This window comes from Platalea leucorodia (genome assembly GCF_965183815.1).
Source record: "Platalea leucorodia genome assembly, chromosome: 4".
Taxonomy (NCBI): Eukaryota; Metazoa; Chordata; class Aves; order Pelecaniformes; family Threskiornithidae; genus Platalea; species Platalea leucorodia.
In genome coordinates, this window is record NC_138826.1 from 110932292 (window position 1) to 110956246 (window position 23955).

Here is a 23955-nt window from a genome sequence, read left to right on the forward strand (position 1 = left end):
AAACACTTGGAGTCTCCAAATTCCACCACTTTTTGAATTAATACAAAGAGCTGAAAATCCATTTCCATCTCTTGATAAACTTTCATAAATATATTAAGCTAGTACATACACGGCAGAAGTCTCTAGTCTCCGAGGCAGGCCTGTTGCTTCAACATTTACGGGCTACTACAGTGTGCATTTCCATTTCCATTCACCTCCCTGTATTTCAAATCTCCATGTATTATCCAAGTGTGGCAAATTCAGGCAAGAAAGTGTTTTTCTAGTCTTTGAGAGTGAGAAAGTTCAAGTCTAACCTTCAAATGTCAAGACTAAACCATCTGGCAGTAACAAGCTGTTGCTTTCTCCTTTGAATCACACAAATTCAGCTGTTGCTGTTAGTGTATTCCATTAGCATTCAACAGTAAAACGTTTATTTCCAAACTGGCTACACTTTTGTATGAAAAACCACCCTGAAGTCCACCAGCTTTACCTACATCTTAACATTTGTTAGTGAAACACTAAAAGAGTCTAATAAAAGCCTGTAATAAAAAGGTTGCTATTTTGAACAACAGTCTGGTAAACAACTCATTTATTTTAAATTAAATCTTCATTACACACAGGGGATAAGGAATCAAGGGATAATTGGTAGGAAATAGAGACAGGCTACCAATACAGAGAATATCCCTTTTTGCCTTAGAGCAACACAGTTTAAATACATTGCAGCACATCCATGAGCAGAACCATTAATCAGACTTGGTTTGACTATATCAAGACTGTTAGAATTCTATTGTGTTAATGCAGTTCATCAGATAATCTGTACCATCTTCAAAAAAAAAAAAAACTGTATGAGTGAAGAGTAACACCTAAACACTTTAAAGATCACAGATGCCAAGAATTCTTCATTTCAACTCAAGTTCAGAACTTCAGTAGAGGGGAATCCAGATTTTCTTTGTTTACATCAGGACTCAGAGTGATAAGAGGCGAACTCAAATCAATTAGCTGAAAGAAAAACAATAAAATTTAGCTATTGTAGTCAGCTGTTGTCTTAACTACTAGAAGCAATAATCTCTATTAACATAGTCTTCTCAAGTACTTCTTTTTTATTAGGATTCCTATTAGTATCCAGAAGACAGATACAAGCACCATGCTCAAGCTTTTAGGTTCAGGTTTTTAAACATCTAGCTCCTCCTTAGACAAGCACAAGCTTCTCACAAGGTGGTTATTGCCCATACTCACCTTAAAAGCCTAAAAGGCTTTTCTCCTAAGTTTCACTACTATGCATATTCAAGTGACACTGGCATCCAGGCAGGGCAGAGCACTTCTGAACTCCTCTGAACATGCCCCCTGAAGTCAGACTTGTGTGATCCTCTTCTGAGATACTTTGAAGGACTTGATACTAAATTGATCGCAACTACATCTAATGTCATCAAAGGCTACATCCTCACAGTTAGCACCATTCATCTGACAATACCTAAAGGCATATCTACCTGCAAGCCACTAGTGTACAAAAAACACTTGCCCAGAAATGCTTGTCAAATTTAAGAGTAATTCCAACACACATCTTTCAATTAAGGAGGGGATTCAGAGAGGAGTTAAACAGGAGAGACAGCCTTGCTTTTTTGCTGAAAATGAGCTGCTGCTGCCAAGAACTGAAAATTTGCAAGAAAAGGAAAACGAGTCAGCATGCCTACTCTACTGAAGACAGCATTCACTTCGTGCTTCAGAACAGTTTCATTCTTTAACAACTGCTTTAAGCACTAAGTTCTTTCTCCATCCTCCTCCTTTTCTTACTTGCAGATTGCTCACTGAGCTCTAGTTTAGAGCACATTGTTTGATTTTAAACATTACGTTCTCTTTGCTTAAGAGCACCTTAGTATGTAGTATCATATTGAACATACTGAGCTAATATTAAATAATTCTTACAGTATTGTGGAGCTGTTCTGCAGACAAGTATATGCAGCCAGTTGGCATTTTTCTGGTAGCATATTTGCACCAGAAGACTATGAAGACAGGCTGAGAGAGCTGGGGTTGTTCAGCCTGGGGAAGAGAAGGCTCCGGGGAGACCTTACTGCAGCCTTCCAGTGCCCAAAGGGGGCCTACAAGAAAGCTGGAGAGGGACTTTTTACAAGGGCACGTAGTGATAGAACAAGGAGTAACAGCTTTAAACTGGACAAGGGTAGATTTAGATTAGATATAAGGAAGAAATTCTTCACTATGAGGGTGGTGAGGCACTGGAACAGGTTGCCCAGGGAAGTTGTGGGTGCCCCATCCCTGGAAGTGTTCAGGGCCAGGTTGGATGGGGCTTTGAGCAACCTGGTCTAGTGGAAGGTGTCTCTGCCCATGGCAGGGGGGGTGGAACCAGATGATCTTTAAGGTCCCTTCCAACCCAAACCATTCTATGATTCTATGAATATAACTTACCTTTACCTGCCCTGAGAATATAGGCTTTAGAGGAGTAATCTTATTCACTTCAGGAGTATTGGAAAGGTCAATCAGAGGTCTACTTTCACATTCCAAAGCATGTGGGAGAGATTTTTCTACTCCAACATCTACCAGTAAGGCCTTAAAAAAAAAAAAAAAAGATAGTTCAGGTTTTCCCCCCTCTGTTCTCCATGCTTCCTTCACAAAAATTTAGGCAGTCAATTTAGCTTATACAGCTAATCACAGGACAGGCTTAATTTACAGGTTCGGTATTTTTCATGCAGGATTGTTTGCACACAGTGTAAAAATCTCAGCTCTTGCTCTGCCAATGGCTGGCATCACAAATAGGGAAAATGCAGTGAGACAAAGCAAAAGAGCTCCTTGGGGCATGAAACAATTTTTCACTTAAAAGCAGAGTTGAGCAAAATTTAAAATAGAAGAGTAATAAATCTCTTAATATTTAAATTACTTGACTACAATTATTGTGCAGTATTATTTAGCCATACAAACTATTCTGTAGAGCTCCAAACTTTAGTTATGCTTTTGTCCCATTTAACTACTCTATACATGTGCTAAGCAATTCTATAACAGATACTTCATGTCATCAAGTAAGCTAACAAGGAAAACACTGATGCAATAACATCAAGTAATTAATCTACAATTTATTCTACACCTGAATATTTGTAAATCAATAGCCACTTTGACAGGTTAATATTTCAGAACTACCAGTTCAGTCCTTTCTCCTTAATGCCTGTGGAGCGCAAGCTTTCAATGTGAAGCCAGTAGATTCTTGGGAGAGGGCAAAAACGTTCACTGGACTAAGTACATGACACTTAATTAAGTTTACTACTACACGGGCTTTGGGTTTAATTCTCACTCATTGTATGCTGATTTGCGCTGCTGTTAAGTGATTGAATTCAGCTACAGCAGTGCATTTTTTTTTCCTAAAAGGGCTTTATGGCTGCAATTGGAACTGCCCTGAGACACTGCTTTTCTAATCAAATCCACAAGGATTTCACAGCACTTACCCAGAAGTGGAAATTTGATACGAAATCTGCAAGTATTTGACCCTTCAGCTTTGAGATGGGAACAAACTTAGTGGAAACTCTGAACAGATGTTCAGCGATAAAAATAGGCACTAGAGGGTGCACACGCTTAGCATTAATCCATTTTTAACTTCGTGTGTACTGAAGTGGTTTTCCTACTTATCCCTCATCTTGAAATAATTTATTTTCAAGCAGTTTACTTAGTAGTTCTGTAGAAAAATGTATTGTCATTTCTTACCTCAGTTTGTTTCTCTTCAGCCAGCTGATTTTGTACTTCAGCCTCTTTTGATTTGTTTTCTACTACTTCTGTAGCAGTTTTTTCTGGTGAGAAGTTAAGTGCAAGAGGTAGCACAGGTGGAGGAGATATATCATCTTCTGAAGAAGATATCTGTGTCTTACTCTCTTTTGTCTGTTTAGAGCTAGGGAAAAGAGCATCAGCAATAATTGAGTTCTTTAATCAGCATGAACCACTAAAGACAGACAAGCCAATGCCCTAACCTCATTTTTGCCCCAAGTTTTAATGACCAAAAGAAAAGGCTTCCCATATTTTCATCCAAAAGTATGCTAGTTACCTGCAAAATACAAGATATTTCATGCTGCAACAAATTTATAGGCTACCCATGCAAAAAAAAAAAGAGCTAATGACTTTAGGATGATGAAGAATTTAATCTTAAATTGACATGTACATGCAGCCTAAACTTTACACATGGGATTTTGGTTTTTTTAGACTTTGAAGAAACAACTAGCAAACAAGTACTGATATTGCATATCACTGAGCAACCCACTTCAGTCCCTGCTGAGAGGAAGTACTGACACCAGCTGGAGGCCCAGGGGTTGATTAGTATGATAAAGTCATTGTAGAGAGAGTAATTGTTTCCTTGGGAGAAAAGACTATTTTGGACATTTAGCCTAAGTAACATAACATACAGGAAGAGTTTTCTAGCCATGAATCATTCCTGCTTTAATACTGTTCATTTCCACCAACCATGATATGGCACTTGTGAGAAGATGTTGGCCTGATAATATGAAGAAGGCAATGTTATTTTCACAGAAAACAAACATAATTAACAACAGTGTAGGATTCACCCATTCTGCAAGCAATTATTTCAAATGAAACATAGGTAAATCTGATCAGAAACTAAAGGTCAGTCAATGAAATCCTTGGCTTTTTGACTGATGCTTTAACAAAGTGTAATTTTACAGAAGCACTGGCAACAGCATAAAACAAAGTTAAGAGCAATATGTATTTTAACCAGCTACTTCCCTTCATCAGAAGGCAATAGCAAAATAACGCCAACGCCAAATCTGTTTTCAGTCAGAGCATCAGATAAAAGTCTTAAGTTGCCTGCTAGCTCAAGAAATACAAATAATTTCCTATTGGAGATTATAATTCTTTAACATTAGATATTGACTCATCTCAGTAAGGCTTATAGTATTTTACTAGTCACAAGATATAAATCTTTATTAGGCACATACCGCATCTATGCTCAAATGCTTTATTCTAACATTTAGCAGAGGTCCTTGAAACCTGAAAGTCATCATTAAAATTCATTTAGAGGCAGTTTGCCTACAATACTCATTTCATGTATGGAGGTTTCTCTCTTACCCAGCTGTAAGAGCCTTTTTGGTAGAAAAGCTGCAATTTTGGCGAACAGATGCAGCATGTGGAGAAAATGCCATTCTTGGTGCAGTTTTAGGAGTCACCGCTGGAAATCCTGAGACACGACGAACAGGTGTAGGTAAGCCAGACCGTTTCAGACTGGCAGGAGTCATGGAGACAGCCCTCTCAGGAAAACAAGAATTCTGAAAGATCACATCTTCTGAGGCTTTCAAAGGAGTGCTGACTGCCATGGCACTAAAAAAGGAACATGCATTAGCCAAAAACCTCTAGAAACAGTTTTATTCAAACTATTCTACCAAACAATAGAAACCAGTTTCCCTTTGGTCGGTAAGCGAACAGTAATCATCATAAAGTTGGTAAACACAGCATAGTAAGGGCTTTACTTCATAAGAGTTCTTTTCTGAATGACTCTGTTTAGCACTGCAAAGAAAACCTTATTCTTCTGAAGAGAGTGGGGGGCAGTTGGTTTAGTTTTGGGGTGGGGATTTTTTTTTTTTTTAAATCAGTTCTAATAGGCATTAACACAGCTAACCTGGAGGGTCTCAAGGGACTAGACAATCAAGTTAGAACTTTTAAAGACAGTTGCGACACCCAACCATGTTGCATTCTAAGAAGTGTGCCTCAGTACATTCAATTTTCAGTTAAGCCCTACCTTCCAAGCGTGCCACAAAATGTTAATCCAAGAGATGGCGTTGCTTTTGGTGCTGATTTGTTTGGTGGCGTATCTAAAGAGAAAAGTTTTGTTAATTGGTATCCACATCTTTTTTTTTTTTTTTTATAACAGATACCTTTCAGTTAAAATACTAATTCCTTCCAAGAGGTGGACAGAAGTGTAATGAAACAAATAAGCATTCAAGGTAACATTTGCTTTTTATAGCCAAGCTAGAAGACAGGTCATGCAAAGTATGTGCTTACCTCCGGTCTTCACTGGAACCTTAGTTTGACTTGTAGGAACGGACAAAACTCTAGCCATGGGCTTTGGACACAGGCTTCCTTTTGTTGCACTTCCATCTTTGCTCTGCTGACATAGCTTCTGCAGACTGGGAACAGAGCTCAGCCTCTGAATTCCACTGCCTACAGCCTCAGATGATGTTGCAGAAGCTGAAGATTTAGCCAAGCTTACAGCACTAGATATTCTGGGAATACTAGCTGATCTTGCTTGCTTCCTGGATTTCTCAGTATTGGCAGCCTGCAGGGATGACACTCTGGTAGGTCTGACAAGGGCCAGCCTGTTTGTACTAGATGAAAGCTTAGAGCCACTCACACTAGCTTTTGAAGACATGCTTGATTTTCCTGAAATAGAAGGTTACGTTATACTTCTGAATCATCAGTTATTGCAAAGTTTTTGACTAAGCAGAATAATTAGACTCACACAGGAAAGAAAAACAGCAATTTACAGCACTTATGTTCAAACAACTCAAGTTTAAGGGGAACACATACAACTACTGAAAAATTACTCCCGGAATTCTCCAGCAATTTTGTCTGTTTTAGAAAGTCTCCTCACCAAATTCCTGAATTACTGCAATCAAGTCAAAGAATATTCTTCAAGAAATGCCAAAACAGCTTGCAGGTTCGAGTTACATTTTCAACATTTTCTCCCAACAGTTGGCTCTGTTCCCTTAAGCAGGCATTCAAGAAGGTTCAAGTTACACTGATTAACACCACAGGGTGAACTACCCACAAGTGCTTTTCTCAGTTTTCTGCATGGTTCTTACTTTTAGTCGGTAGGTTACTTTCATTAATAGGATGAATCTTGACTGGACACTTCCATCATATAAAATAGTTCTTTAACTTTTACTGATATATTATTATCCACCCAGAAACAAAGTACAAAATAAAAATTTGCAGTAACTAGGTATCTTGATAGATCTCCAAGAACTGTAGCGCTTACATCTGTCAGTATTTTTAGGAGATGATTTTCCTGATCCTTTGAGGCTTACTGAAAGGGTCAAATTGATGTCTTCATTATAGTATAAGCCTCTTGGTTGTATTCAGTTATGTCCCCAGAGTTTTTTTCAACCTGCTCAAGTAAAACTCATTCTTTTATTAGGCTTACAGAAACTCAGCACTAGGCCTTCCACCTTCCTTCCGTATTTCAGTTGTTTTGGTGTTGGGTTTGGTTTGTTTTTTGTTTGTTTGTTTGTTTTTTTTTTTTTTTTTTTAATTCAAGTTAGACAAGCTCACAGCATTCAGAAGCTCACATACTTAGCTATAATAGAGAAGATAATGTACAAAAAGAACAGGTTTCCTGAGGCATTGCTTAATTTCTAGCTGTGTCAGACCCTCACATGTAGGCATCAGGCTTACATGAATCTAGTTTTTACAAATGATAGAAGTCTAAGATTTCTTTAGTCCACAGGGATTTATTAGGCTAGCCTACAAAAACTTATTCTCCATTAAACACATTTCTTACTGCTTGTATGTACTGGACACCATTAAAACATATCCAAACCCACAGTCCAAGACATGCTTAGTTACTTCAAAATTGATTTGTGGCACAAATCTACAGTAAGAGTGATTACCATTTTTTCCTATGGGAGAAATAGGTAAACTTGAATTCAGACTTGAGTTCACGCTGGAAACTGATGACAAAGATGAAGTAGTCTTTCTTGTGAGACCACTGGCAACACCAGGAAGTTTCAGATGTGTTATCTTCTTTAAGCCAGGCTGAATCAGAGAATATAGTTTATTCAAAAGCAAAAAACCTATTTAACACATTATTTTACCATGCTTTTTCTTGGTATTATAGCTTTTTAGTTGTGAATTTCAGAGAAGCTCCTTCCTCAGATTACAGTTTAAAAAGTGAATTCTCTTAGAAACATTACATTACATCCAGGTTATTATACAGAACTGGAACATCAGATCTAGGAGGTGGACTGTTATTTTTATTCCTGCCACAAACTTGAGTATGGGCTTAAAGGGATTAAAGAATAAATGGAGTACCACCCAGACACCAGTATATGCTGGGCACCAACCAGCTGGAAAGCAGCTTTGCAGAAAAGGCCCTTGGGAGTGCTGGTGGACAAGTTGAACATGAGCCAGCAATGTGCCCTTGCAGCGAAGAATGCTAATGGTATCCTGGGCTGCTTTAGGAGGAGTGTTGCCAGCAGGTCAAGAGAGGTGATCCTCCCCTCTGCTCACCACTGGGAAGGCCACACCTGAAGATCTGTGTCCAGTTTCAGGCTCCTCTCTTCCAATCACTCCCAGAGACTGATTTGGAGCTACTGGAAGGAGTCCAGCAAAGGGCCGCTAAGATGATTAAGGGACTCGAGCATCTCCCATCTGAGGAAAGGTTTAGAGAGCTGGGCATCTCCCATCTGAGGAAAGGTTTAGAGAGCTGGGACTGTTCAGCCTAGAGAAGAGAAGGCTGAAGGTGGATTTCATCAATATATACAAATATCTGAAAGGACAGTGTCCAGTGGTGTCCAATGACAGGACCAGAGGCAATGGGCACAGACTGAAACACAGGAGGTTCTACCTCTAAACATCAGGAAACACTTTTTTATTGGAAGGATCACCAAGCACTGGCACAAGTCACCCAGAGAGGTTGTTGAGTCTCCATCCTTGGAGATATTCAAAAGCTGTCTGGACATGGTCCTGGGCAACTGACTAGGTGGCCCTGCTTGAGCAGGTTGGACCAGATGACGTCAAGAGGTCCCTTCCAACATCAACCATTCTGTGATTCTGTGAAGTGGCATGCAGCATGGAAGCAGGTGCCTAAAGCTTCAAAACAACTCCTGACAGCTATAGGTATTCTACCTTCATACAAGTTATGGCAACCTTTTCATATGGTACATATGTTAACTACACACATCAAAAACTTTGTTTCTCTGAGAAAATTGCTGATCACTTACCTGCAGCTAGTGCTTTAAAAAGAAAGGTAATGCTTGTTAATCCAACACATTTATAGTTGCTCTTAAGTATGTTCATTGTGTTATAGACTTAGAACACACATTCAAGAATGGCAATTACAGAACAGAGACTACTTTTCCTTAAAACCATTATACACAACAATGTAGCTTTAAATTAGAAAGTAAACTGTATTCAGTTTTTTCTTTTTATCGGAACATCACAAAAATTATTTTCATATTAAGAATGCTTGCCATTACCTTACTCGGTGCAGGAAGGGCTTTTTTGTCTTGTGCTGAGGAACTGCCACTGAACGAAGACTCAAAGACATCTGAAGCAGCACTAGATATATCAGAAATTAGATCTTCAGATGATCCCATGCTGTTCAAGTCTCTTTTTGTAGAAATACTAGTATGTTTTCCTGGTTTGGGCTGCAAATTTCAATGCAACATTTTAAAAGCTACTAGTGTTTTTAGAAACCACTATAAAGCTTTTTACGCAAATTGGTTTTGTTAAGAAACCAAGACAACAGTCAATGAAGAAGCCTTTGAACCCAGTCAAGTCCTTAGTCTTTAGACTAATATAGTTTAAAGTCAGTCTAGTGAATGTATTTGCTAAGTACTAGAACATGCTTGAACCCAGATATTGGACATCAACCTAAGGACAGTTCTGCAACAATTCATCAGCACAAATTCCATATAATCATGTTCATCTACATACTGTAACAGCTGTTCCTTACAACTATGAGATCTCTATTTAATTCATATTCTTCTGCTTTACTCTAGCTTTCCAAAAGATGAGATATTACAATAGTAGACTGCATCATCCAAACTGTCTATTTAGACAGTGGGGTACAATTTAGCTAGTCAAAGCTTTAAGACTGTTCCTTTTCTTATAGCACCCAAAATCAAGAAGAGACTTATACCACAAAGGAATCAAAGGGTCTCATGTTTTCTATAGGTGATAGTCCCCAAGGAGTCAATACTACATTTTCAGTAAAATCTGCAGTACATACTGGAGCCTAAGCAATAAGGTGTAAAGCAATAAAATCAGAAGATATTCTATCTAGAGACTGGGATTTGTGCACACAAGGTCACTAACACAACTGTTTCCATGCTATCCTGGAATACATTTTCAGTTGGTCACATAGCCACATCCTAAATGTAATACCATTAATCAGTGCTTTTCATGATTGAGACAAGTTGTGGACAGAACTAGAGCGAAAAGATTTTTCCTGTCCTATCAAAATAATTGTGGATTCCCCCTCCTTCACCTCCCTTGACAAGGGTTAACAGTAAACAAAGCCATTGTTGCAGATTAAGTCACTAAGAACAGTGCAGTAATTTTACCAGCAACAAAACAGTGTTTAAACAGAACCCAGGAATGACGGTATTCACAAAACCAGAACACAATGGAAAAGAAATTTGCTCTACATTGTCATAATAGATTGGCTGCTATACCATAGCATCTGCCCTGACTTTTCTTCTTTATATATAATAACGTTTCCTGCCTAAGGATCTTATGAGGTAGAGAAACATCAGAAGATTAAAGTTCGCTTTTAAAAATAAAAGCTTGTAGACAGTTTAAACATTCCTAACACACACAAAGGCCATGTTTAAAGAAAACACTGTTGCCCAGAAGCTGTCTTTACCTTTTCAATAGTCAACAAATTGCTTTTTCCAAGAGTAGAAGAAGGTTTTGCCATTGGCAGTTTGCCAGTTGCCTTCGTATTTCTTTCCTTAGTTTTCGGTTCTTGTGTCAGAGATGAACTGGCAATTTTTGTAGGAGATACATGAATTTTAACAGGGCTTCTGTTTGGAGGAGTATGAAGAGCATGTGTTTTGTCATCTGACAAAAGTTTATCAGATTCCTTCTGAAAACAAGGTGGCAGCTGACATGCTGGGCTCTCCCACACACAGTATGTCTCCCTTTTAACAGCCCTGGGACTTTTCTCTATGTTTTGGTTTCTCAGTATTTTCAATTTTGACTTTGAGTCCTCCACAAATTTTTCTATAATCTTGTTTTCCTGTTCTTCTGATTGGCTTATTTTAGTCTGTTCATTCTTGCTTCCAGTCTGTATTTGCAGTGCTAACAAATGAGCTTCTTTGAAAATTTCCACAAATTTCTCTCCTGTAAGTGGGCTCCACATGAGTTTATCATCAGAAGCAGGTGCACTCTTTTTTTCGACACTTTTTTTTGCTTCAATATTGACAGCAATACATTTTTCTTTGTGTCCCAAAGGTCCAACAAAAACTTCATCTTCATTTCCACTACGAAGAAAAATAAGTCAGCCCAGCACCTTACATGTGTCCACTTTAAAGGTATATTTACCTGCAGACCCTTTACTTACCTTGCTGGAGAGAGTGAAAGGTCAAAATCAAATTTTTCATCAGTCAGAAGAGGAAAGCCTGAAACTATAGCAACAAGGACTTTGTCACAGTGGGGATTTGCAATAAAAATTATTGCATTATGCTTTGACAATTTGGTGAGGCTGATGTCAGATGGCAAAGAAAGTTTTAGCTACCAAGTTTAAATAATTAAAATAATAAAAACATGGTTTAGGTCAAAGAATTTGAAGGTACAGCTGTGAATATGATCATAATTGTGATAGATGCTCAAATATCAAAAGATCTCAATGCTAATTTCTAAGCATCCGTAATAGGAACATGGGATCTGGCTGTGGGAAAGGGTATCAGCAGCCTCCAAACAAGAAAAGTGAGAATATAGAATCTAGAGCTCTATGAGAATGCAGTTATGCTATCAGTCAGTTCTTTTCTGGTTCAGATCACCACAGGACAGTAATAGGAGCCAGTGAGAAAGATTAGTTTGGTTATTAGCTAATATATACACTAAATATTAACTGAATCCACAGCTGTCAGATAAGGAAAAGGGAGGAGCTCAGATGAGATATATAGAAGAAACATTGATGACATCACGTGACTACTACACATGCTCTAGCACTAGTACTCCACAAGCTCTTGAGGAGGCTTGTAAGTCTGAGACTGGCAGCAGCAGCCCATGCAAGGAAACAAGTACACAGAACGAGATATAAAGCAGATACAAGAGGTCTATTGATCTGAACTGTCTTAACTTTTAATAAGGGATACACCAGGTAGAGAATATCCCAACATGTTCTCCACCTACCATTGCTCATGCAAACACCCATTTTTTCTTCAGTCGCATGACTGGAGCAATGTGCTGCCATTTCTTTTCCTTCCTCCATAGTGTCTGGAAAACACAGAATTAGCTATGCTTTAGGTTTAAAAAAAAACAACAATAAGGTCACAGAATTTTATGATACTGCCAAATTAGCAAGGAGGTAAACATTCGCTTTGAAGACTCTTATATGTTATAGAAACGTTTAGGTTGGAAAAGACCTTTAAGATCATCCAGTCCAACAGTTAACCCAGCACTGCCAAGTCCACCACTAAACCATGTCCTCAAGCTCCACATCTACCCGTCTTTTAAATACCTCCAGGGATGGGGACTCAACCACTTCCCTGGGCAGCCTGTTCCAGTCTTGACAACCCTTTTGGTGAAGAAGTTTTTCCTAATATCCAACCTAAACCTCCCCTGGTGCAACTTGAGGCCGTTTCCTCTCGTCCTATCACTTGTTACTTGGGAGAGGAGACCGACCCCCACCTCACTACAGCCTCCTTTCAGGTAGTTGTAGAGAGCGATAAGGTCTCCCCTCAGCCTCCTTTTCCCCAGGCTAAACAACCCCAGTTCCCTCAGCTGCTCCTCATAAGACTTGTTCTTACGTTTAGGGACATAGTTTACAGGATATTACACACTTCACCATACTTCAGCATCCTCTCTTGAAACGTGCTATCGAATTATCTGAGACTATGTATACATAAAGTGTTGCAACCTCTGTAAAAAGCCTTCAAATACAACAGCGATGCCTAGGATTTCTGAAATTCCTTAACGCAAACTCTGTGTTCAGCAACTGAACTCCTTATGCGAATACAGCTGCAACGGACAGCACAGCTGGACAGTTGCAGCAGAGCACTGCCACCCCACAGGCTAAAAAAACCTGTTCATAGCACTGACTCGAGACTGGCATAACCGAGACCCAGCACCTCTCTGCTCTGAAGGGGAAACGCGCGCTGTCGTTCATTTGTGGACAGCAACCCATCAAATACGATCTTCCTGTGAGCAAAGGTAGCCTCGCCCCTACCGTAACACGAGCCCTTGCCTTCGCCGAGAGGTCAGCCAGGAGACCCTCACGAGCAGCACCTCATGCGGTGCCGCCGGACTAAGGCCGCGCACGGGCCTACCCGGGCCGGTCCCTCTCGGGGCAGCTCAGCAGAGCCCAGCGCAGCCGAGGGACCCCACGCACACACCCCGGGGCAGGAGAAGCTGCCCGGCGTGCGCGGAGCCGCTCCCAAGCCGCACGGAGCCCGGCGAGGAGCCGCCCGCCGACCTCCCACCGCTCCACCCCAGGCGAGCTCGCATAGGCCCTTCCCACCGCAACGGCCTCTCCGCAGCCGGGCCGCGGCGGAAGGCCACCGGGCACCGCACCGCGACGCCGGGGAAGGGGCCGGGGCCCCGCTCACCTCCGCGGGGCCGCCGAGCAGGAACCAGCGCCGCGATGCCGCCTGGACGTTTGAAATCGCGCCCCCCTCACGTGACGCGCCCCGCGCGCCCTCATTGGCAGGTTCAAACGATACCGGCCCCCCCCCGGCCCCGGGGCATTCTGGGGGTTGTAGTTGGCCGGGGCTCCCCAACGGCCGCCGCGAGGGCTGCGCCTCAGTGCCGGGCCTGCTCCCCGCTGCTGGGCCTCGCCCACTTACCGCGGCCAGCTTTTAACAGATTAAATATATGTAATTACTCACGGGCTGGTAGAACTAGAGATGGGCCTCTGGAGCGTCACAGCACCCAAGGCCAGCAGGCTGCTGTGTGTGCCAGTGGGGTGGCCCGATGGCTGCCAGCAGCCACGTCTGGGGCTGCGGCCCCTGCTGCCCCGCTCAGCCTCGCAGGCCAGGCCGCTCCTTTGGCGCTTTCCACTCCTCAAGTGCAGGCCGCGGCCTTGCTGTTTCGTCCCCGTGGCTTGTCGCTGCAGAGCCCGGTTTGCCTGGCTGACTTCGGCAGCCGTGGTGGTGGCAGCAATGGAAGGGAAAGCCTCTGTGTGCCTGCTGTGTGGGGAGATTGGTGTCCGCAGTAGGCACCTGCAGACCTGCAGCCAGGACCTGCAGGGAGCCCAGGAGTTGTCTGGGCACTCCTGAAGCACTTGGCTTCAGAGCCCTGCTGGGGTGCAGGGCCTCGGAGTGACTCCCAGCACAGCTGCCATGCCTGTTACAGTGGAGGGTGCAGATGAACTTGTTTTGTTTCCTCCACACCTCTGCTGGATATGACTGTCCGAGTAACTTAGCTGCACCAAAAGGGATATGTACCTGTTGCTAAGCTGACATAAGGAATAGCGAGATTCCTGGATGTCAGTCCTGACTACTGCCAATTAATATGGGCTGACCAATAGAATAGCTTTAAAAGTAGACCCATGTCAGTAAGAAACACCAGGAAGACACCACTCTTCCACAATTCTTCTGACATTTAATGCTGTGCAGTCCTTAGGGTTTTCTCAGAAATTGCAGTCGAGTGATGTATTCTGAGTATTTCAGGATGACTAACTAAATCACTGGACTGGAATCTAGCAGTTGAATAAGAATGGTTAGTTGTAACCTGCAGATTTTCATATAGACAAAGTATTTTGTAACCCTTTCTCTACTTGGCCACTTATATTTCGGTATCTTTCCTGGAGCCCTGCAAGCAGTGTATATGCAACTTGAGTATATAGCGAGTATCCTATGTATTGGCTAATACGCACAGTAAATGGCTGGGACAAATAGGCCACTAGGCTGAGTATTAACATGCTCACCTCCCACCTTTCCTCCCTCCTGGCAGGTGGTGGTCCGTCAGGTGGGGAAGTGTCAGGCTTTGTTGCTCGTAAAACAGACCAATCCTCATTATTACAGAGCTTCTGTCTTCCCGCTTTTTCTCTCAGGATTTTATACCTGTTCTCTTCGGTGTTTTTCTCATGGGTCCCTGAATTGCTATTACTGATGTAACAATTTCAGTTCTATGATTTTACCTACCGTTCTTCTCTTGCATTGCTTTAGCCTATAGAATGTCTCGCTACTAGCTCAACAGCAATTCTTTTTTCAGTAAGTTGAGCAAGGGTCCCTGGCTGTATTAACAAAACTGGGCCATGGGCATTATGAAGGATAATTTTCCACAAAGAAAATTATGATACAATAGAAGAATAAAAGTTGGGAGATGTCCAGATTTTATTATATGACCAAAAATCAACAATCTCACACTTCTGAGATGAGGCTTGCACATACCTCATTTTGCTTAGTTCAGTCAAAAAGTGAAAGCATCAATAAGAAACAGAAAACCAAGATGAAACTAATGGGGAAAGGGCAAATAGGCTGTAAGTGCTATAGATCTTAGGACTGAAGTAGAAAAAATGTATGAAGGAAACTAAATACTTACAGGAAATATTCAGTGTACAGCTTTTACTGCAGCATCTACCACTCTGTATGTTTTATTTAAGAAACCAGAATCCAAAAGTTGTAACTGCCAGTATTCTCAGGATCAGGTCGGAAAAAGCTAGAAGTGATTCAAGTCAGTAATTCTTCACTGATGTCTGAATTTCTTCCTCCAAGTCATTGTAATATTTCTATTTTTCTATATTTAATGTGTTAGTAATAATGAAGAATGATATGACGTCCTGGGTAGCTCCACTGGTTCCAGTGACACAGTTTTACTCACAGAGCTGTTAGAAGTAACCAGCACGTGCACTTCTATTGAAATGCACATTGAGGTACTAGTCTTGTAACAAGTTTACTTAAAGGAAATGGAGACTCAATTAGTTTCCATTAAATGGCGCAGTCTCCATGTTATTTATGGAAAAGAGTTTTAAGACAGATAAGAGTATGAGTAAACAAGCTCAGTCTTGAATTTCTGGAGTGTGATATCCTAAGACATATTTGGAAATTCCCAATTGTTTGACTAAAACTAAAGGAACCAATTTTTTTATATAAAAACATAAATGCTAATGGAAGGAAAGGCAAAAGCCTTTAGAAATGCACCAGAACTACAAGTTCAGATTTGTCTTAACACCAGTTATATGTGGCAATAAGCTTAAACTAATATTTAAATGAGAAATTACTTTTTTTTTTTAGCAGTTTAAAGGTGATGCAAGATGATGTTCACATTTTGTTTTGGGAAAGAAGGCCTTTGGCCTATTTTTATAAACTACAAATTTAAATGTGTATATTCATGAGCCCTATAAATAGTTGCTGGACCGTCGGATTCATTATACTAAAGCCACCGTTAACCCAGCTAATCATGCAATGCCCAGATTTGGGAGACCTTCTGCATTGGCACAGCCTCTTGGTAATTACGGCTCCAGGTGGTCAGGGAAGAACAGGAGGTATGTGGCTTTGTTACCAACCCTAAATGCCCAGATGTTTTCTTTTGTGCTGATATACTGCTTATTGACTGCTGATTGAATACGGTTGTGTTATAAAAGTCAACACATTATTAAATAAGGCACCTACTTTTTCATTAAAATATTTGAATATTAGAGCACATCGAAGTGATGGTGGCTTGAAATTTCACTCCAGGCGAGTTAAACCAAATTACAGTTCTAGAAAGGAACTAAGTTTTCCCCAAAAATAGCCTGTGATCTAATAGAAGTAGTTCTAAGTTACAGCTCATCCTGCATTTTTCATCACCAGCACCCTCCATCTGTGCATTACTTATGTTGCTATGAATTTGGCAACACTTTAGCAGCGAGCTACCGTTTATAAGAAGGGATCCCAGCAGCTAAAAGAAGCCAGTCGTTGGGATTACTCATTACTTGCCTTGTGAGTTGCTCCAGGGAATTTCTTGAAGAACTATGTCAAAATTAGCTTTAGAAAACCAGTAATTTGAGAACTTTGATTGTCACATATCAAGCGCTCCCAGATTAGCATTCGTCAAGTTGGTGGGCTTGGAAGAAAGATTCTTTTTGTTGATACTGAGTGGAGATTTTCCTCTTTTGTGCAAGGAAACAAGAGGATAAAACAGGACAACTTTTTCCTCTCTGCAAGAAGAAATCTGATTCATTGGGAACGCAATCACCAAGGCACCATGAATGCTTCCAGGAGGTAAGCTGCACATACTGCATTCCCCCCAGCTAGGAATAGGAAAGCAAACCACTGACGGGGAGAATATTCCTCTCGTGGTCTTCACATTATGCTGGCAGAGGATCATGAATTACGCTATTTGATTTGCAGTTACGCAACGCAGAAGGTAGCCCTTGTCCTAATACAAATGTGAAATGTCTATTTCTAATTCTACAGCTACTTTCTGTGAAAACTCATCTGTAGAACTTCTGTTTTTTTGATACCATATACCTTTGCAGATTGCACTTCCTAGTCTTTCATTTTTAACAAATCAGTTTTGACAGCTCTCTTCCTAGTGTGCATAAGTATGTAAATATAATTTGTGTTTAAAAGCTTTTCACTCATAAGCTGTATCTGCAGTAACATTTTTGGTAACTCCTACTCTTCTGTGATAATAACAGCAGGAACATGTATGAACCAGAGCTGTAATACATCTAATACTTCTCAGACCCTCCCTAAGCTACATGAAAATCACAAGCTGATTGATCTCCTTTCAGCCTTCCAGTTCCGGTGGAATTGTGGACATTCAACATTTTTTTCTTTCTTAAAAAAAGAAGCAGGTCCACTGGGGCTTAGCAGGCAATTTTCAGCGGAGATAACTGGAGGTCTGTTACCATAGGCTAACACTTCTCCTTTCAAACCATTTGGGAAAGGTGGCAAAGCAATGTGAAATATTATTCCAGAGAATCCTGCAGATACGCTTTGTGTAGTTAATCCCGATTGGTATCTTTGGCTAATGAATAGCTTGACCTAGACTGCTGAGGGAAGTCCCCCCTGAAAAGCAGAGATAGAAAGACATTATCAGAGCAGGATGGGAAGCTTACATAGCACATGGTGTGCTTATTCCCATGGATTAACGCTTTGGAAACTGGTAATCTTTTTTTTTAAACCCTGCCACTTTGATAATACTGCAAAATGAACGGGTATGTTTTTTCTCATACAACTGATCTGTATCAACAGTGAAGAGTAAGAGCACTGTGCGTCCTCTAACAAGCCCATACCCAGTCTCTGCCTGTCAGTGGGAGAGAAACACCAAATGGCTGCTAAATGTTTTGCATTTCCAATTATGGAAATTACTTCATTAGCCCCATACAGTTTGAAGAGCTCTTTCCCAAATCTAGTCAATGATACAATGCACACTCTGGACGTCGTTATAAACACTATTGAACTGTTAATAAAAAAAATAATTTTTAATCTTAGTCTTGCTTTTTGCTGTGACAGGATACAGTCTCTCCATGCTCGCAGGCAGAAAACCAATGGGAACAAAAGTGAGAACTGGCACGGCACCTCTGGGTTCAAGCACCAGCATGGAGATGATCTTGCTACAGTCCATACCCTCTACACAGTGATTGTCGTGATCCTTCTAGTGGCAATCTGGGGAGCCTGGTCAAGAAAGGATTCATCCTTATAGCAGCAATATGCTTTCCTTGTCAAATATTTAAAGGAATATTTGTGTCGATTATCCATACCCAGGAGGTACAAAAAATGGTCTCAGCATATTACATTTTACCTGAAACTGCTTAAACTGTTGCTACTTGTGGAACTGAATCTGTGAAGCAATTTAATAGGCAATGTACAGAACATGACTTTATGAATAACATACACCTGTTTGCACTGTACGCATGTTTATATTACCCTTCGCATGTATATGAAACGTACTTTAAGCACAATATGCTAGCAAGAAGAAGAGTTCAACTTATGTTTTTATTGGTCAGTGTTTTGTATATCCACCCCAGCTTTCCATTTTTGAACTTAAGTTGTCCAGTCTCTACCTCTGCTAAGATTACCTGTCCCAGTCCATGGTAAAACATACATTATAAGCAGGCCAATAATCTGCCATGTCACAACAACATAGGAAAAAAAAAATCAATAAAACCAGCTATCCTGCAGGCAAAGGAAGACCTCTGAACAAGTCAAATTCTCGTCTCTGTTGCTGAAGAGAATTTATATGGGACTTGCATCTGCGTATTTTTAACTTATGGTAATGCCTTTGTAAACTCAGGAATAAAACCATGAAATAAACTGTATTTGTAAGCATCCTTTGTTGCAGAAACAACTGGCTCAGTCTTCAGTCCTGTACCAATATATTTAATTTGTCTTCAACCACTGCTTGCTTTTCTATGATTCGTTAATACCTCATGGCAGTACCAACCTCTACATACACCAGCCCATCCTTGATGGGGGACATTCCATACTCCCACTTTTTCAGGGAAATAACGCCACTCAGAAAACCTGCAAGCTTTCTGGAAACACAGCCAGTTGGCAGTCTCTGTTAAACTCTTTGTTAATTGTATGGTTGTCTACTCCTGATGAGCTCAGGGTACTGGACAGGCAGCTCTGAGGGGCAGTGGCTGTTGGGAAAAATAGTCCAAGCCTTTGGAGCTTAAACTCAGCTTAACCCCCGAATTTCAGCATTGCCTAAACTAGCAAACAGTATCCTAATAAACAAAGAAGAACTGCAAGACATTTTGAACACTTAGGAACGGACAGATACGTGTTTGTAATTACATAGTACCTGTAGACAACACAATTCTCGTAAGTATCGTGTACCCCATTTTGGTATCCATCCATAATCAGGAGGGATACATAAACTGAAACGTTTCTGAGAAGGCCTAGGTGGCACACCTCAAGGAGTGTTTACAAAGCACAGCGCAGCACCCGTGTCAGCTCTCAACAGGCTGGAATCAGCGCTCCTGTATCTCTGCAGCACTCCGCCAGTGTCACCCTACTCAGGCAAACACCCTTGTTAAGGTACCACCTCATCATGCCTTAACGTGGGAGCAAACCCCTGAGGAAGGTCTCTGAAGAACAGCACACAAAGGAATAATAAAACAATAAATCATTAGTGCATTAAATACATTGTCCCAGGACACAGGGACCCCAGTCATAAACCATATAGCATGAACTAATATTACAAGTGACAGCAAAAGGATGGTCGCTCCCTTGTAAATGTACCATTGAAGTACACGAGGAGAGAGGGGGATTTAGACATTCTGACAGGAGTACGAAAAACCCCAGGTGATTGGGGTTGCGTGACAGGCAATGGCCTCAGCGCGCTGGAAGCTTACCATCGTCAAGGCTTTCGCAGGAGAGAAGGGCGTTTGGACAACGGGTCAAAGAGTGGTACTGAATAATCATTTATTTTGAAAATGATGAAGGGACGTTCTGCTAGCTGAAATAGGCACAGAAGGAGGCCTGAAGCTGCTGCTTTGAAAACACAAGGCAAGAGAGTAAGCTTAGGCTATAGGAGACCGATGTGAACTGTGAAAGGCAAAGTAAAAAGTGAAGTAAAAGTGAAGTAAAAGCAGAGAGGTGAAAGCATCTCAGGATGCCAGAAGGAAGGAAGCCAGTGAACAGAGCTGGGGAGGGGACACACTTAATGGTGAGGGGAGTTCACTCCTGGAACCGGGCACTGACAGCTGACATGGATTTTTCCTTTGCTTAAGATTTTGTAAGTCAGATTGGTTATTTCTTCTAATGTAAGTAGCTTTTAGAAACACACGTTTAACTAGTGTCAAACACAGAGTTCAGAGATGCACAGGCTGCAGCTCATAAATTGAGCTGCCAGATCAGTGAACGTGCATCGCTTGTGCTGCCACGTTCATCACGGTGGCCTGCAGATGCGGCCGCAGAGCACTTGGGAGTCATCTGATGCGAGGCAGCCTGCCCTCTGCTTCTCTCTTCCCCTGAAGAACCTCTGACTGTCCCTTTCACATCACTGTGAGATTTGCCACGTGCCAAAATATACACTCCCCCAACCCTGAGACGGGCACACATCTGATCCCGCACACGTGCGCCAGCCCACAGGTGAAGGCAGCTGGCAGACCCTGGTGTGCTACTGGACACCCTCCCCGCGGGGAGGACGACTACCTCCGTCACCACAGGGCAGGCAAGTTTTCCTTGAGTATAGGTCCGCATCCCTGCTGCATGCCAGAGGTGTACCTGTTACGTGATGGGCAGGCCAGCAGCTGGGACATAGATCAGATCTGCCGAGGCTGAAAGCTTGGGAACCGTCTTTAACTCAAACAGCAATATCCTGCTGGCTTTACCGCATATTACAAAGTCGTCGTAAAAGACGGCTTTGCACAGTCTGTTTCTTGCCTGCCCTGTCTCCTCTTCCCCCCCGCCCCCCCAAGAAACTCATGTATTGCAAAGCATTCAAGCAGGAAAATCAGTTCTGTGGTGGACAAGGTTTTAGTCATCACCTTTTAGAAGCACAGGCTGCTGGTTTCACTCAATTTGTGTCATATACACAATGTTAAAAAGGCAGCACAGGCAAAAAAAACCCAAAACCAAACCAACAACCACCTCACCTAAAAAAAAAAAGAAAAGCTAGAACAACTGACCACATCATACTTCTGGATTTATTTCTTAAATTTATAAATCCTGCAGGTGTAATGCTGCCTCTGAAGCACTGGAGATCCAAATAAGGTATTGAAAATGCTTCAGCTTCCTCTCTTTCACCTTGTGATAGAAGAGACGAGATATAAAAGTCCAGAGGAAACAGCAGCAGAATGTTAAATGTTTTGAAAAACCTGTCTTTTTTCCTTAAAACTTTTGCTTTGCTGGAAAACAGTGGTGGTTGATTTAAGAGTAACATGATAGATCCAAATTTACTAATTTTTAATTTGTTCGGAAAGACAAGCGTAACTTTGCAGGGTCAACAAAATCTACATTTATTACAGATTTTTGTAAATAATTTGTTTAACTTAGATAATACAACTAGGACTAGGGGAAGACTGTGGTCTTGCAGGGCAACGGCAAGTCTTCACTGCCAACAGACCCAAATCACCTGCCTGACTGAAGGATACTGGGGAGGCTTCAGCTCCCAAAATCATTTCCAGTAAATCCACCCATGAAAAGAGCTCATTCGGGTCTCACAGTAAATCACAATTTCATAATTTAACTCATGTCAACAGTAACAAACTATTTACTGTTTTTACGCCAATGAAACAGACTGACAATAATTAGAAACCAGGAACCCAAGTTTGGAACTTGTGTATCAATTGTTACGCAGCTATCTTTTTATTAATATTTCTCCTATATTAAACAGACCAGACTGATGTTTTACACATGTTCAAAAAAGGCTGTGGTTTAAGCATACCTGGCTGCTGTTATTTTAAGCTACCAAAAACAATGTCAGCAGTTCAGCCAGCAAATCTGGTGATATACTCCATGTACCAACGGGACTGTCAGAAAAGGAAAACAAGTCTTTTATTTTCCATGGTCATTCTCACATGATGATGTTACACACATTTTATTTCAAAAGACTCAAGCCCTTCCAAGCTCCATTTTTTACTGCTGCCTCACATTTCTCTTTAGAAGATGATACATTCTGTAAAACCATATTTAAATCAAGAAATCAGCACAGCCATTTCTCCTGAACCATTTCTTTTGATAAACCTTGTAATTCCCTTGGTACTTGGTAAGTATTTTGCCATTGATTTGGTTGGTGAGAAAAGGATGGTATTTGTACTACAGTGTTTTAATTGAGGGAAGAATTAACCAAAATTAAAATGCAAAACAGAAGCCAGGGATTTCCATATTAAATACAGAAACACAGACAGTACTAGGTCTATATGTCAGTTTGCTTGTCTGTTTACTGTAGTGGATAACATTTCAACTCTAACTCGGACTTGCCTCTCCCTCAAAATATATTTTGTTTTCCCAAACACTGTGTGTAAGAATCTGGGGCATACTCTTCCAAATATCTTGTAAGTACACAAATTGTAATTGTAAAAAAACCAAAAATGCAGGCAGCTATACAGTTTTATACATGTCCCAGCAAAACAATACAATGTAACAATAGCAAACAGTATGGATTTCTACCTAATTAGGACAGTAATTTTTCTTAAACAGGATGCCTGCATGTGATTAAATGATACTCACGCAGGGCTGTTGGACCTGGTGACTACTGGAAATCAATATTCTTTTTGGATCCCTTTGATGGCCTTTCCTAACACTGGCTCAACAAAACGAATTCAATGATCCTTTCAGAATGCTATCTAAGTTATATCGACAATTTAAGTGAATAAATCTATGGTGCAAATTTCTCTGTGAATTCTGCACCCGGAACCAGGCCTGAGGAACTCAGCATCACCATGCATAATTCAGTGTTCTGAAGTAAAAGCACCTCTCACTATCCTTTAACGCCAACACTGAAGTACCACAGCAACACACCACTACCTCAGCAGCATGCTGCATCTGATGACATCAGATTGTCGGGTGCTGACATCACCACAGCATCACCCGTACTGACCTTATTTGTTGTTCTGCACATCTCTGATGTCCCTGCTCCACACCGCCCCGCCACCGGGTGCCACGGTGCCCCTCCCGCCCCTGCCCGTTCCCAAAGGGCGGGCAGCAACTCTGTCCCATTAGCAAAAAGAGAGGGGCACTGCTGATCGTTCATGGAAACTTCCCTTTTTCTAGTCCATCAGCAATACTTCATGCCCCAGAGACAGCTTTTCTGGCAGTGGTGGTGCTTAGGGACGCGGTTTAGAGGTGGACCAGGCAGTTAGGTTAACAGGTTGGGCTCGATGATCTCAGAGGTCCTTTCCAACCTTAACGATTCTATGATTATATGATTCTATATCATGTCAGGGGTGCCAAAACAAAACAAATCAGGGTACAGTTACTCAAAATTATTTACAATGTTTGAATCCTATCTGGGACTAGCAAAACATTTCATGAAAGAGAGAAGTAAGTACAGCTTTCCAAGCCTTTTGTTTATCATCAACTAAGGGTACTGGCAAAAGTGATTTTTTTCTCGATAAGAAGATGGACAGAAATGCCCATGGCAAATTCTGCTTTGCAGGGCAGGATTGCTCTCTGTGCTTAGAATACAGCTCAGATTACCACCATA

General features: G+C 41.3%; 1 protein-coding gene across 1 annotated transcript; it reads right to left on the reverse strand.

Moving 5' to 3' along the window:
- Positions 1–894: 894 nt before the first annotated feature.
- On the reverse strand, positions 895–12139 carry GTSE1 (G2 and S-phase expressed 1; the record flags this gene model as incomplete). The annotated part of the gene is made up of 11 exons (XM_082308866.1): positions 895–978; positions 2401–2541; positions 3685–3865; positions 5053–5301; positions 5720–5792; positions 5983–6360; positions 7590–7734; positions 9177–9347; positions 10568–11186; positions 11267–11330; positions 12061–12139. 11 exons carry the CDS (start codon positions 12137–12139, stop codon positions 895–897), a joined length of 2184 nt encoding a protein of 727 aa, XP_082164992.1.
- Positions 12140–23955: the final 11816 nt, after the last annotated feature.